Source organism: Budorcas taxicolor, chromosome 10 (assembly GCF_023091745.1).
Source record: "Budorcas taxicolor isolate Tak-1 chromosome 10, Takin1.1, whole genome shotgun sequence".
NCBI lineage: Eukaryota > Metazoa > Chordata > Mammalia > Artiodactyla > Bovidae > Budorcas > Budorcas taxicolor.
Genome location: NC_068919.1, coordinates 24,482,067 through 24,497,434, shown reverse-complemented (window position 1 = coordinate 24,497,434; position 15,368 = coordinate 24,482,067). Strand labels below are relative to the sequence as shown.

General features: G+C 40.0%; 1 protein-coding gene across 1 annotated transcript in view; it reads left to right on the top strand.

The window, feature by feature from the left end:
* Positions 1-205: 205 nt before the first annotated feature.
* RPGRIP1 (RPGR interacting protein 1) overlaps positions 206-15,368 on the top strand; it is a 51,106-nt gene continuing 35,943 nt past the window's right edge. Inside the window, 7 exon segments of the mRNA XM_052647072.1 lie at positions 206-224; positions 6,754-6,886; positions 9,833-9,905; positions 9,907-10,110; positions 11,263-11,360; positions 11,877-12,008; positions 13,287-13,392. Of these exon segments, the coding sequence (XP_052503032.1) occupies positions 206-224; positions 6,754-6,886; positions 9,833-9,905; positions 9,907-10,110; positions 11,263-11,360; positions 11,877-12,008; positions 13,287-13,392 (765 nt within the window).

The window sequence follows — 15,368 nt, the reverse complement described above, 5'->3', positions numbered from 1 at the left end:
CCATCATGAAAGTGTTGAGAAATTTCTGCTGCCGCTTAAGTCTAGCCTGCAGACGACATCCCCACATTGCAAGTAATTGACTGAAGGTTTCCTTTATTTTAGTGTCCTGTGGTATCTCTCACCGCTTGGGAGATGATATGACATCTTATCTTCTGGAGGATCATACAGCAAAGGACCTGATAGAGACATAGACGCGATACCTCTGATGATACCAGCCTCTAAAGGTAAACTCGATGTCTGAGGATGGATGCCTTCTAGAATGAAAACAACCCTCAGTCTGTTATTGTGGGGCATCTTGCTAGTCTTCACAGTGACTGCTTTGCTGTCAGCCCTTTTCTTCAGTCTTCTCAACGTTTTCTTCATATGTTCTTATAATAAACATTTTTGTTGTGTGGGTTTATGAGCACCACAAACACAAGCCAAGAACAAATGAGCGAGTGTCATTCATCTATGTATGTGATCAGCCCTTCACTCTCACTAAGCAGAGGTAGGCAATTTAAAAGAAGAGAGAGCACAGCCCCACTACCTCTTCTTCCCCACTCACCTGAAGATATTTTTGTAACTTTGTTCACACACTCCCACTCCTCAGTCCTATTCATAGCTACTGTTAATTCTCTTTTCACCTGATTTCACTTCTGTAAGTTTTATTTCAAAGATCGGGCATTTTATGCACTGCTCATGGGTGTATAAATGGTGTGATCATTTTGGAATGAAAGCTTGGCATTAGCTAGTAAAACTGAATATGCAGCTTTACTTCTGAGTATAAAATGGCAGAGGTTTTTGCATAGACAAGAGACATAGATCAGAATATTTATAGCAGCATTGTTCAAAAGAGTGAAAAATGTAACAACATAAATGTCCATTGATCAGAAAAATGAATATACATTGATATATAGTCCTACATTGAAATAATAAATTTGCTTTCTCTATAATAAATAATTTTAGTTTTCCTTACAAAATTGTAAAGAAATGCAAGACAGTTATTAATACAACTTTCAAGATAGTGGTCACTTCTGGAGGAAGAAGGAAATAGTATGGATGAAGAACTTACAGAGGGCACTAGTAATCTTTTGTTTCTTAACCTGGTATGTATTTTATGTGCAGAAAATTTTATTTTTTACTTTTAAAGTAAAATAATTTTACTTTATTATTATTTAAACTGTCCATATGTGTTTTATTTCACAATTTATATGTGTGAGATAGATATATATAATATGTATACTAAATGCTGTATATTATACATAATAGTTTTATTGGGATATAAATTTACGTATATAAAGTTCACTCTTTTAAAATGTACAGTTCCTTAATTTTTACTACATTCACAGTTTTGCATTCATCTCTACTACCTAATTTTAGAACATATAATTACCCCCCCCCCAAAAAAACCCTTATAGCAGACATTCCCCATGTCCCCACTCCCTGCTCCTGATAATCACTAATCTGCTTTAAGTCTCTATGGATTTGCCTATTCTCGACATTTGCTATAAATGCTATAAATCATACAATATATGATTTTTTCTGTCTAGCTTCTTTCACTTAGCAAAATGTTTTCAAAGTTCATTCAAATTGTAACATTTATCAATGCTTCATTCCTTTTTATAACTTTTATCACATTTTGTTTATACATTCATCAGTTGATGGACATTTGAGTTGTTTTCACTTTTTGGCTTTTATAAATAATGCTGGTATGAACATTCATGTACAAGTTTTATAGAAACATATATTTTCATTTCTCTTAGGTGTATACCCAAGAGTAGGATTGCTGGGTCATATGGTAACGCTTTGTTATTTCAAGGAACTGCCAGATTATTTCTGACAGCAGTTGCACATTTTTACATCCCTACTAACAATGTGTGAGAGTTCCAATTTCCTCATATCATCATATATAATACTACATGGTCCAAGATCACAACAGTTTACTTCCATATTTTCTTCTAAGAATTTTGCAGTTTTAGCTCTTACACTTAGGTCTGTGATCCATTTTTAAGTTAATGTTTAATATGTGGTGTGTGGTAAGGATGCAGCTTCATTCTTTGTGTGTGCATGTAGATTACCTTGGCTGGTATGGTCACTTTAATAATATTAATTCTTTCAGTTCATGAACACAGTATATGTTTCTGTTTGTGTTGTCTTCAGTTTCTTTCATCAGTGTCTTATACTTTTCCAAGTACTGTCTTTTACCTCCTTAGACATGTTTATTCCTAGATATTTCATTCTTCTGATACAATGGTAAATAGGATTGTTTTCTTAATTTCTCTCTCTGATAGTTTATGGTTATTGTATAGAAATTCAATAAATATCTATATATTAATTTCATATCCTACAACTTTACTGAGTTCAGCGATGAGCTATAATAGTTTTCCAGTGTTTTTAGAATTTTCTATGTGGAGTGTTAAGTCATCTGCAAGCAGTAACAATTTTACTTCTTTCCCAATTTGGGTTCCCTTTATGTCTTTTTCTTCTCTGATTGCCATGGCTAGAACTTCCAAAACTATGTTGAATGAAAGTGGCAAGAGTGGACATCTTTGTTTGGTTCCTGATCTTAGAGAAAATGTTCTCAGCTTTTTACTGTTGAGTATGATGTTAGCTGTAGGTTTGTCATATATGACCATTATATGTAGGACCCTTGGGTTGGGAATCCTAATGTGGGTCTCAGACCTCTTACTCTTTTGTGAAAACCTCTACAGTGCATTTATCCTCCAGTTTGTGGGTTTTCCACCTAGAGGTATGAGACTTGACAATACCTTGCCCCTACGTTGCTGTTCCTGCTTTATCTCTTTGGTTGTAGGAGATCTTTTGTTGTTCTGCAGATAGTTGTGATTTTGGTGTGACCGTAATAGGAGGTGAGCTCAGGCCCTTTCTACTCGGCCATCTTGGCCAATCTCTGGGAGATACCTTTAAATGTCATCATTTTGAAGAAGAATTGAGACTTCAGAACTGGAATACAAATTCAGCAAAATTTAAAAGTGTGGTAGACTTGATGTTGACTCCCTGAGGACTGGATTAGTACATACTTCCTGCTTAGCTTTCCATTGGTCCTGAGGATGAAAATATGCAGAAATTCTAAACCATCAGGTTCAGAAGCAGGTGCCTGTAGGTTTGAAGAGAGGAGAAAGCTAAATCATAATATTTCAGTGAGAAATCTACTATGTTTCTGATGTCCTTTAATGGTGCATAGTTGGAGATTTTGTGCCTCTTAAAGCGTTAATTGTTGCACAGATAAAGCGCATGAAACAAACTGGCTGAGATGGTTGTCAACGTTGGAAAAGACATAGAACTACTGACAGAAAACCCCTGTGCAGGAAATAATTACCTAGAGAATTCAGTCAGTTTGGAGACCATCCATACAACCAAAAATCTAAAAGAACTCAGTATTTCTTCAGCACAGTAAAGGAAGTATGGAAGAAGGTGCCAAAGTAAAGGTTTTATACTTTTGATTTGTGGGAAAAGAAACTTTCCTAGGTGTCATTACAAACGGTGTCCAGTTTCCCTTCTGTTCTTTATATAGCTAAATAGCTAAAAGTAAATCAAGTAAACTGTTTGCTATAAATGCACATTTTCATAAAAGTTTCTGGTCATGCTACAGATTTTCCTCCTAGTGATCATACTTTCCTGTTAAGTGTCCCTGACAATCAGCTGCATCATTTTTAACTTCATTGGTATGGAAGTTGTATTTTTTTTTTTATTCCAAGCAATTTTGAATTTATCTTAGAGACTTTGCTTTGGAAGAAAAAAAAGTTTGATCACATACAAATAAAACCACATTAATGGAATATTTTTATAGCATATATTTTAAAATTAATTTTTTAAAAGTTAATTTTAGGCACTTCCCTGGCAGTCCAGTGATTAAGACTTCACCTTCCAATGCAGGGGTTGCAGGTTTAATCCCTGGTTGAGGAGCTAAGTTTGTACATGACTCAGAACTGAAAAACCGAAACATAAAACAGAAATAATTTCAATAAAGACTTAAAAAAAATGGTACACATCAAAAAAATAAATGCAACATATTAAAAATTAATTTTAATATTTTTTTTCTGATCTCACCAATTCCAAAAGAAAATAGTAATTTATGGTACAGTTAAGCTGTATAACTAAAAATGTTGACATTATAATGTCAACCACTTCCCTGCTGGTACAGTGGATAAGAATCTGCCTGCCAGTTCAGGGGGACACAGGTTCGATCCCTAACACAGGTCCTGGAAGATTCCACATGCAACTAAGCCCATATACTACAACGACTGAAGCCGCCGCACCCGCCTGACACTGAAACTACTGGGCCTGCGTACTGCAACTACTGAAGCCTGTGTGCTTATAGCCTGTGCTCCACAACAAGAGAAGCCATGGCAATGAGAAGCCCGTGTACCACAGTGAAGAGTAGCTCACCGCAACTAGACAAAGCCTGCACACAGCAATGAAGACCCAGTGCAACCAAAAATAAATATATACATAAATAAATTCATTATAAAATTTAAAAGAAAAAGAATAGGACACAGTATAATATAAAAAAATATTATTGGCTTGTACACTACCAGGGCTGGTGGGGTCAGAAGTCTTTGCCATTGCAAACAGGTGTGAATCAGTGGGTCACTCAGCTGGTGGAAGTGTGATTCAACAGTGCCGTGGATAAAAACATAGCCCACGTAGTGAGGAGACTTGTTTCATTCAAGGGTATTGGGGACAGTGGGAACTGATATGTCACTGAGAAGAAAGATGCAAATACGGGAAGATATAAGACCAGAATAAACCATGTGATTTTGGATTTTATATGAAGGTATCAGAGTGCCCTCATGGTTTCTAGCATATAGAAATAGACATAGGTGTGTATGTGTGACTGTGCACATATGTGTGTATATATGCATACACTTCCTGACTCTGTCAGCTGAGAGGACATAGCCATAAGAACACAAAACACCCAAATTTTGGTTTTTAAATACCTTCTCTGGTAACAGGTACAAGAGGTTCAGGTAGGGAAAGCACAAGGTGAGCCTAGAATATCTTATCGTGCCAGAAAATAAGAAAATTCTCAAAAAATCATGGAGATATTTTTATCTTTTATTTATTTTTCAGATTTTATTTTATTTTAGAGAGATGGTATGGGGAGGGAAGTGGGAACACGTGTACACCCATGGCGGATTCATGTTGATGTATGGAGATATTTTTAAAGGACATCAGAATCAGCTGGAAGGGCTCACACTGGCCAAATCTGGAAAAATTTGAGCATTAAAAGGAATGATATAGATGGATTATAATCCATTGAATAAAATCTGTAAGATCATACAGATATAAATAAACAGATGAATTAATAAACACACTGAAGGAACATCTTTTATAGTAGAATGCAATTAACAAATGTAGAAGGAATAATGTAATTAAAAACTCACCATTTGGTGACCACGATAGCAGTAATTCAGGCAGGAATCATTAAACAATGCTAAAGCTAGTCGGTAAAAATTTTATAATGTCATATAACATTAGGTCCTAATATACAGTGTCAGATTATTTCCCCAGAAAATAATTATTAATTAATGGGTTTTAAGAAGACTTCTCAATTAACTTTATGGTGGCTCAGTGGTAAAGAATCCCCGTGTCAGTGCAGGAGACACAGGTTTGATCCCTGGGTCAGAAGATGCAACCCACCCCGGTATTATGTGCCTACTGATACAATGCACTGAGAAAAGGATAGCTTCAGTTCTGTGGGGTTTCTGTCCCAAATAAATAATCTGAACCCACTGTGAAGAAACATCAGTCAAACCCTGACTGAGGGGCATTCTGCAAAGGAAATGGCCTTTACTCTGTGCTCTTAAAATGTCAAAGTCATGAAAGACAAGGAAAGACTAAAGAACTGTTCTAGAGTGAAGGAGACTAAAGAGACATGCCAATCAAGTGAAACACACGATCCTGAATTTTTGAAATTTGAATGGTCTATGGGTTAGATGGTAAAATAATACTAGGGCTAATTTCCTGATTTTGATGGATATACTGTATCCATCAAATATACCATGGTTCCTGAGAAGAAAATGGACATCATGTCTGTAATTTACTTTTAAGTGATTCCAAAAAGTAATATGTAGAAAATACATGTAATTTTAAATATTATGTAATACATATATGGAGAAAGAGAGAGAAAGAATAGGATAAGACAAATGAAGTAAAATTAACAATTATGAGCTTAAATTTTAAGGTCTGGGTTTTTCTTCAAGATCAGAACTGATTCTAAACTAGTGAACACTAACACTATCTTATAGTGTACTGCAGTTTCCTCTGCTTAGATCAAGCAGAGGCTCTATTCCAAGGAAGCAGATCTGGGGACAGTTTCTCCATACCACCAAAACAAATGGTGACTCCCATTACTCAAGAAGGGTTTCTATCCTTTTCCTTATGGGGGCTCTGAAGACAGTTATGGGTACAATCCTTGTCTAAGTCCAAATTATCTAATTATTATGAGAAGGAAAAATAAAAGAGTGGATTAAAAATAAAAATGAAGTAGACTAAAAGCTCTACTTGCTACTTTTAGAAAGAGAATATACATTCCAGATAGGAGGTTCAATCACATGCTGGAATGAAATGTAATGATTTTCCATATACAAGAGTGACGTAGAACGATTAAGTTCATATACTTCATGAATTTCCTCTTAAACACTTGACTCAAAATAGATTCAAGCCCTCTGGACAAGATGCAGCCAGAGATATGATGAGCTAAAAACATTACATATAAGAATAATCTCTATTTACCCTCTTCCGGGACTTTAGGTAAGAATACAAAAATTCAACCACCCTTGAGCAGGATGACTCGGGATGAATTGGAGGACAGTTTGTTTCGTCTTCGTGAAGAGCACATGTTGGTGAAGGAGCTTTTTTGGAAGCAACAAGATGAGATCAAAAGGTACCCAGAGTTCTTACATCTTTAAAAGCTGTGTCTACATCAGACCTTCACTGTAATAAACAAAAAAGAATGCATCTTCCTGAGATGTCTACACCAGAAAACAGTTCAAATGGCGAGGATGGTTAACTCCAAAAATTGTTTTCGAAGAATATTGCTTTGTTTTCTTGCCAAATGCATCAATAGTCTGTGGCCATTAGTCCATAAAGCATCATCAGAGCTATTCCAACCCAGAGAGCAAGAGACTGGGCAGGCTTCTGCCCTGGTCACAAAAGAGAGAATGGGGACAGGGGAACGGACACAATCACAAAGGACTAAAGACTATAGGGGCAAGTAAGAAAAGGGGTTTTATTTATAAAGCAAAACTCAAAATTGCGTTGATCATTCGAACCTATATGCAGGCATGTAATATGTGCTTTATATATGTTAACTCATTTAATATAATGAAAGAAGCATTATCAAGAAGGAAAGGGAACGCAAAGAGGTTATATAACTTGCCCAAGGACATAGCTAATGAATGGCAGAGCTGAAAGCTCTTAACTCCAAAATATACCCTACATAGTGATTTTAGGGAACTGGCTTTCAACAGTGTGTCTTTTGGGTACAGACCTGGAAAGAAATCTGAGATGGAGAGTGGGTAGATAACTAGATGGGGAGAATAAGAGTTCTGAAAGCCTGGGGTTAATCTCTAGGACACATTTTAAAGATATTGGTGTCAATGCCTCCCAGCCAAAGACCATTAGGAACATACCTATAGTTGGGCAAGTTTGGGTTTTTACTGTGGTAGCTAGAAAAAGTACACACCATGGGCATCTCAGTAAGACTGTGTTAGAAAGAGTCTATCATAGGATTTGGGCTTCAGCTGGGTGGTTTAGGGGAGGCTCCAAGGTAACAGAAATTTGCTCTAGACCTGATACTGTCAGAAAGCAGGGACAATTTTGTGTTTTGATATCTCAGTAAATCTTACCTACAGGGAGGCTAGACTAGAGTGAGGCTAACGCTGTAATTGGGAAAGCAGCAGCAGCACTCCGGTTAGCCAGGAGAGAGTATGTTTGGTATTTTGTGGATGAGACAGTGACCTTGCTTTCGTCTGAGCTGAGACGGAAGTATGCAGCAGGCTTCTTTGATATCACTCTGTCATGGTCTCAGAGTGGCCATGTGTGATGTTGGTGTTCTGTGAGATTACATCCAAAAGCACAATAACAGGGCCTAGCTGTGAATGTAGCTGTGAATGCCAGGCCACCTTCAAACAACACTGAGGACTAGCTATGTCCCACCAATTTCCCGAAGTCAGCAGCAGCTTTTTGCTTTCTCGATGGTAACCCCCAAGAGTGGTTCAGAGTTTCATTTAGAATTTACGAGATTGCAGGTTTCTGCTGTATGCCATCACACTTCAGAGTTGGAGATTCTTTATTATATTGTGGAGAACTTGAGAATCCAGTGAAGTCAGATGGTTACATGGGCCAAGGGATCTTGTTTCTTGGTTGATAACCAAAAAGTACTTGAGGTTATAGATAGTAAGTGACTAAACTGGATACTATCCCCTCTGACTTTGGGCAAGTTAACCCCATGGACTGTAGCCCACCAGGCTCTTCTGTCCATGGGATTTCCCAGGCAAGAATACTGGAGTGGGTCGCCATTTCCTTCTCCAGAGGATCTTCCTGATCCAGGGATCAAACCCACATCTCCTGCATGTGGGTTTGATATATCAGTAAATCGTACCTACAGGGAGGCTAGACTAGAGTGAGGCTACAGCTGTAACTGGGAAAGAAGCAGCTTTATTTGGACATAATGATGCATAATAATGATTGCTAACTCCTCCAGGACTTCCCCTGGAGAAGGAAATGGCAACCCACTCCAGTGTTCTTGCCTGGAGAATCCCAGGGACGGGGGAGCCTGGTGGGCTGCCTTCTATGGGGTCACACAGAGTCGGACACGACTGAAGTAACTTAGCAGCAGCCAGGACTTCCCTGGTGACTCAATGGGAAAGAATCTGCTGGCCAATGCAGGAGATGTGGGTTTGATCCCTGGATCAGGAAGATCCCCTGGAGAAGGAAATGGCAACCCACTCCAGTATTCTTGCCTGGGAAATCCCATGGACAGAGGAGCCTGGTGGGCTACAATCCATGGGGTTGCAAAAGAATGGGACACAACTTAGCAGCTAAACAACAACCTGTGCTTACAGTGCACCATCACTAAGTCCTTTATGTATAGTAACTTATTTAATCCTCATAAAGATACAACGCATGCGTGCGTGCTAAGTTGCTTCAATCATGTCCTACTCTTTGCAACCCTATGGACTGTAGCCTGCCAGGCTCCTCTGTCCATGGGATTCTCCAGGCAAGAATACTGGGGTGGGTTGCCACGCCCTTTTCCAAACAATCCAATGGGCAGGTACCTGTATTTATAGATGAGGAAACTGAACCCAAATGGTTAATGACATGCCCCAGGCAACATAGTCAATGTCAGAACTGGCAGGCAGTGGGATCACAGAATCTGACGGTAACATTTAAAAGTATGATTTCAGGTCAAGATAATAAATAGTGATTGACTGTCCATTGTAGGTAATGCTCAATGTACCCAGGGGGACTAATACAGGAATAATTTTTAGAGTGAGCACATATACGGGAATGTGTGAACAGTTGGGACTGGAGAAGTAAATATTAAAATTTCTACTTATATTTAATTATCTCCTGTTAACTTAGTATTTTTGTTTATGGTTTATAATGGCCATGATGTATTAATACAGAAGACATATAATTTAAAAATAAATATACAGAATTATATAGAGAGCCTTCTGTATTAATACATCATGGTCATTGGGGGCAGAAAATTAATTTTATATCCGAGATCAATTCCCAGTTCAGATTACTTGCCACCAAATAAACTGTAGAGATAATCGCTGTCATAGAAGAAGGCACGATTGACCAGCTCTCCTTTTGCCCACAGGATGAGAACAGCCTTGCTCCGGCTAACCGCAGCAGGCCGGGGCCTCCGGGCCGAGGCGGCCGCAGCGGAGCCTGAGCTCCGGGAGCCGGCTAGACGGCGGCGGAACGCAGAGTGGCGGCAGCGCCCCCTCAAGCACCAGCGCCGCCCGCTGCCCGGGCTCCAGCTGCAGCTCCAGCGCGTGGGCCCCCCTGCTCCCCGCCGCACCCAGCCTCGCGTCCACACGGCACACAGACAGCTCCACACCGCCGGGGCACCGGAGGCCGAGAAACCCAAGAGAGGTGGGGCTCGGGGCCAAGTCCCCGACAGGGTCAAAACGCTGGAAGGATTGATTTGCCAGCCACATTTTCCTCCCACTGCTGTATTCCGCCCACCCCCATTTTGCTCTTTTGTCCTCGTTCCTCTCTATTCTCCAAAATCTTTTTTTTTTTTCCTGAGTAGGATGTCAGGTTCAAAATTCTCACTTCACTATGAGGTTCTATTGAGAGGAGAATCAGACAATGGAAAAGGGAAAGTTGCTGGTCACGTTTTGTAGGGATCAGAAAACAGATCACTTTGATGACCTGCTCAGGTGTGAGTGACAGTGATCTTAAGACCTGCCCCTCTCCTGGGACTATGGGACTCTGGGCAGAGTGATTTGTGCCTCCACAATTGGGGTTCTTCATCTTTTGAGGGGGAAAGAGCCTCCTTTGAAACCATGAGCAAAAGCTAGGCCTCCTCCCAAGAAAACTGCCCATACACATAGACAAACTTTGCATACAACTGCATGGGTTCAGAGATTCCCAAAGCCCATTCCTGAAGTCCAGGCTTAGAAGTCAGGCTGCTAATTGAGGAGCTGCAGTTTCTCCTCTTCCTGTATCCCAAGTGGCTAAGTGTCTCTGACTGCTATGGAACCCGACGCTGAATTAAATAAGTGCTGTGCGTGCCTCCTTCACCTGGCTTACTCATCCCTATTTGAGATTCATGGAAATAAGGTGTCTTGGCCCTGGGGACTCAGTGTTAGGTTTTGTTCAGCACAGTTCTATATTTTCAAGCTCCCTTCTTGAGCCAACAAAATCTTTGTGTAAACAGCTAAAAGGAGAAAAACTAAAAAATTTGTTTGAAGTTCAGCTCAGTTTAACTTCAGCACTATAGAATACCAATTATATACTAGGCACTAGAAACAAAGATACGTAAGACTGGACACACAGTCCCTGCTCTTTCTTCTTCCCATTTATTCTTACTTACTTGAGAGCCTATGGTCCTGCTAACTTATTAAATCAGTAGTGCAAGAGTAAAAACTGAGAACCCCTCCTCTGGGATTATTGGTCATATAAGGACTTCGCCCAGGTCTCAAGTCTCCCTGCCTTCAGCACTTGGGGTTCCATTTCTAGCCAGAGTTCTGGAGAAATCTCTTGCCAGAGGCTGCATCTTCTGTCTATAAACTTTCAGAGTCAAGGGACAGGCTGAGCTACACAGCCCCTCCCACATTCAAGGAACATGTGACAAATGAAGAAGCCAGAGGTGAAGTATCCAGTGAACCCAGCGAACTGTGAGTTCTCTTTTATCCTATGCTGTTATTCTTTCACCTTTAATTGGAAAAACTTTATTTGGGGAACAAGTGAACCCTGCCACTTTTGAGTCATTCCAGCATTATCAGAGAAGATGAAAGTCATCCCTAGGTCAAATTCCAACTTCATTGCTTAAAAATGGAAAATAAGCACCTCTCTGTCTTCCAAGGAAAGGAAAATAAAGGCCCTTTCCTTAATTGAAGGTATTCCTTCTCCGTATATTTACCCCCTTAGGTCATAATTAACTTATATTTCTGTTTGACACTGGAAAGCTACACTTCATAAGATTATCCTTATAATCTTATGCCAAGATTACTAACTCCTCTAATTAAAAAAAAATATATATATATATGTGAGAACCTAGTTCTAAACCCCTATAACAGGGGTTTCTATTTATTTTTTTTGTGTGTTAAATGTTCCCAATTCTAAAAGAAAAGTCTCTTTTAGCAAAGTCATATAATTATGACTAAGCTCATTGGTCTCTGCATGCCTAACAGTGCCCACCTTATGACCAGCGATACTATGCAAGTGGAAGAACCACCCAAGTCTCCTGAGAAAATGTGGTCCAAAAATGAAATTTTTGAACAGAGAAGCTCTTTGGAGAGTACTCAGAAGGCCACAGAACTTCGGTAAGAGTGTGGAATTCCATGTCCCAAATGAACTGAAAAAGATTCTGCTTGGCACCTTTCACCCATCTCAGAGGAATAGAGAATTTTGGGGATTAAATTCACACTGAGAAGTAGGCCTGGAGGCACAAGTGGATTACGGAATCGATTACCTTGAAAGGGATATTTATGTATAAGAAAAGTTTTGCTTCACTTTATAGAAGGAAAAATATTTCATCCTTATCACCAGATAGGGGTTCTCAGCCCCCATTCTGCTTCAGCCCCTGGAAAGCTTAAAAAATAGACTTAATTTTTTTAGAGTAGTTTAGGTTCACAACAGAGTTGAGCATAAAGTAAAGAGGTTTCCCATATACCTCCCCGTCTCACCTTCCCCTCCCTCCCCCACACACCCAAACCTCCCTCATTGTCAACATCCCACAGCAGAGGAATACATTTGTTACAATGGATCAGTCTACAGGGACACATCACAAAAATCACCCAAAGTCCATAACTTACCTTATGGTTACTCTTGGTGTTGTGCATTCTATGGGTTTGGACAAATATTTAATCCCATGTGCACTGTTAAAGTATCGTACAGAGTAGTTTCACTGCCCTGAAAGTCCTCTGTGCTCTGCCTATTCATCCCTTCCTCCCCCCTTCCCCCTGGCACCACTGCTCATTTTACTGTCCTCATAGTTTTGCCTTTCCCGGAACTTCATCTCATTGGAATCATACAGTATGTTGTTTGTTTAGATGGGCTTCTTTCACTGAGCAATGTACAGTTAAGTTTCCTCCTTTTCATGGCTTGATAGTTCATTTCTTTTTAGCACTGAATCACATTTCATTGTCTGGATGTATCACAGTTTATTTAGCCACTCACCTATTGAGGAACATCTTGGTAGCTTCCAAATTTTGACAGTTATGAGTGAAACTGTTGTAAAATCCACATTCATGTTTCTGTATGGACATAAGTTTTAAACCTGAAGACTTTTTAAAACCACAGATGCCTGTGTCCCACCCCAGAGACTCCCTTTCAATTAATTGGGGGTGGAGTTGAGGCAGTGTTAAGATTAAAGATTGCACCAGATGATTCTAATAACCATCTAGGACTGGAAATCACTGACAGAGACTCTAGTGAACCCAAATCCTCCCCCAGTGCCTTTCAAATAATAAAGGAAACATGGTCCCTTAGGTTCAGAAATAACGATCTTCCTTTGTGCCCCTGTCCGTATCCACAGAGGGGAAAGGTCCTTCACTCTCTCCATTCACAGATGGTATTTTAGTACTGTCTTCTTTCTCCAGAGCTTCCATTAAAGAGAATATACAGCTGATTCGACTTAAGAAGCTCTTACATGAAAGGAATACCTCTTTGGCAGTGACAAAGGCACAATTAACAGAAGTTCAGGCCGTGAGTTGCCATCTTCAGCTGTGCTTTTTGGGGGGAGGGTGTGAAATAAATTAGTTAAGAAAATTGTGTTATTTTCCCCATCTTACACATGGGAGACCAGAAAGGAAAGAAGCTGAGTTGCTTGTCAAAAGTCACAAATCTACAGGTGATGTTCAAATCCAAGCCTTACAACTCAAGCTCTGCCCACGAAGGTGGAATTAAGTGGGGACAACTTGTGTCAGATTAAGTTCCAAGCCAGAGACCCCAACCAGAGTTTAACTGAACTTGGGAAGCCAAGAGCAGTCATAGGGGAGGAAGGAAACCAGTTTACTGAGCACTTTCTATGTGATAGACTCTGTCCTAGGTACATAGAGTCATCTAAGCCGGACAACAACCGTCAAGGTAAGTTTAACAGGTAATGTTGAACAGGTTAGGGAACTGAGCCACAGAGAAGTTAAATAACTTGCTCAAGTTATTAAATAAGAGGAAGAGCAGAATTTGGGTCCAGGTTCATCTGGAATCAAGGCTCACACTCTTCTCACTACCATGCAATAGAAACTCATATCTGAATGGTAGAAATAGAGCACCAAGAGTCTAAATAATAAATTGGCACCATTATTTTACTGAATAAACATTTATTGACTACCAGGAACTGTGCAAAGTACTGGATACAAAGGTTAAAAAGATAATACAGCTCCTGCCTTCAAGGAACTTGTAAAAGTGAGAAGACAAGATATAGACAAGTACAACTATCCCCAAGCAGGGTATGAGAGGAAAACAAAAGACAGGGTCATTGGATCCACCAGAGGATGGGCTGCAGGATCTGAAGAGGATTTATAAGGGATTCTACTCCTGAGCTGAACACTGACAGTTTAGCATGTGTTAATGAGTGTTCAAGAGAAAGAGAAGGGCTTTCCAGGGGTAGAGTGGTGTAGGCCAAGGCACAGAGGTGAGAAACATCAGGGAGCAGGTCATGGAGCTCTTAGCAGGAATTTAGACTTTATCCTATAGACAGTGGAGAGCTGCAGAAAAGTTTTAAGCAAGTTGATCATCAGTTTTTTTCCCCCAAAGAGATCACTTTGCCTTTTTTTTTAATGTCCAAAATACTTTGAAATACATTTTAATAAAGAAATGATACTGTCAAAAAACTATTATAAAGTACTAATGATTAATTCTGAGTAGTGGGATTATAGATGACTATTACAATAGTACTTACACTTTTCTGAAATTTTGAACTTCTCAAAAATGACAAAACTACTAGAAAGATGACCTGGCAGCAGGGTGAATGATAGGTTGGCTGATATAAGACTGAAGCCAAAGAAATCAGCAAAAAAGATGAGTGCAGTGATCCAGGGGATTCAGGATGAGGGTCCCAGTCAAGGCAGTGAAAGAGGCTTACAGAGAAAGAACTGTGTTAGATAGAGGTCCAGAACTAGAAAAATAGACTTTATCACCAAAGTAGAGTGGTGAAGGAAAAGGAGAAATAAGAGGTAACTCCTGCATCTCTAGCTTGGGTGATTAAATGATGGTGGTGCCATTCAGTGGGATTAGCTACAGTTGATTCTGCCCTTGGTATGTCTGTTTTGATGAAGACTAAAGGCATCTTTTGGAGAAGGCAATGGCACCCCACTCCAGTACTCATGCCTGGAAAATCCCACGGACAGAGGAGCCAGTCCATGGGGTTGCTAAGAATCGGACACGACTGAGCAACTTCACTTTCACTTTTCACTTTCATGCATTGGAGAAGGAAATGGCAACCCACTCCAGTGTTCTTGCCTGGAGAATCCCAGGGATGGGGAAGCCTCGTGGGCTGCTGTCTATGGGGTCGTGCAGAGTCAGACACGACTGAAGCGACTTAGCAGCAGCAGCAGCAAAGGCATCTTTGGGGCTTTCCTGATGGCTCAGCAGTAAAGAATCTGCCTGTAATGCAGGAGGCCCAGGTTTGATTCCTGGGTCAGGAAGATTCCCTGGAGGAGGGCATGGCAACCCACTATAGT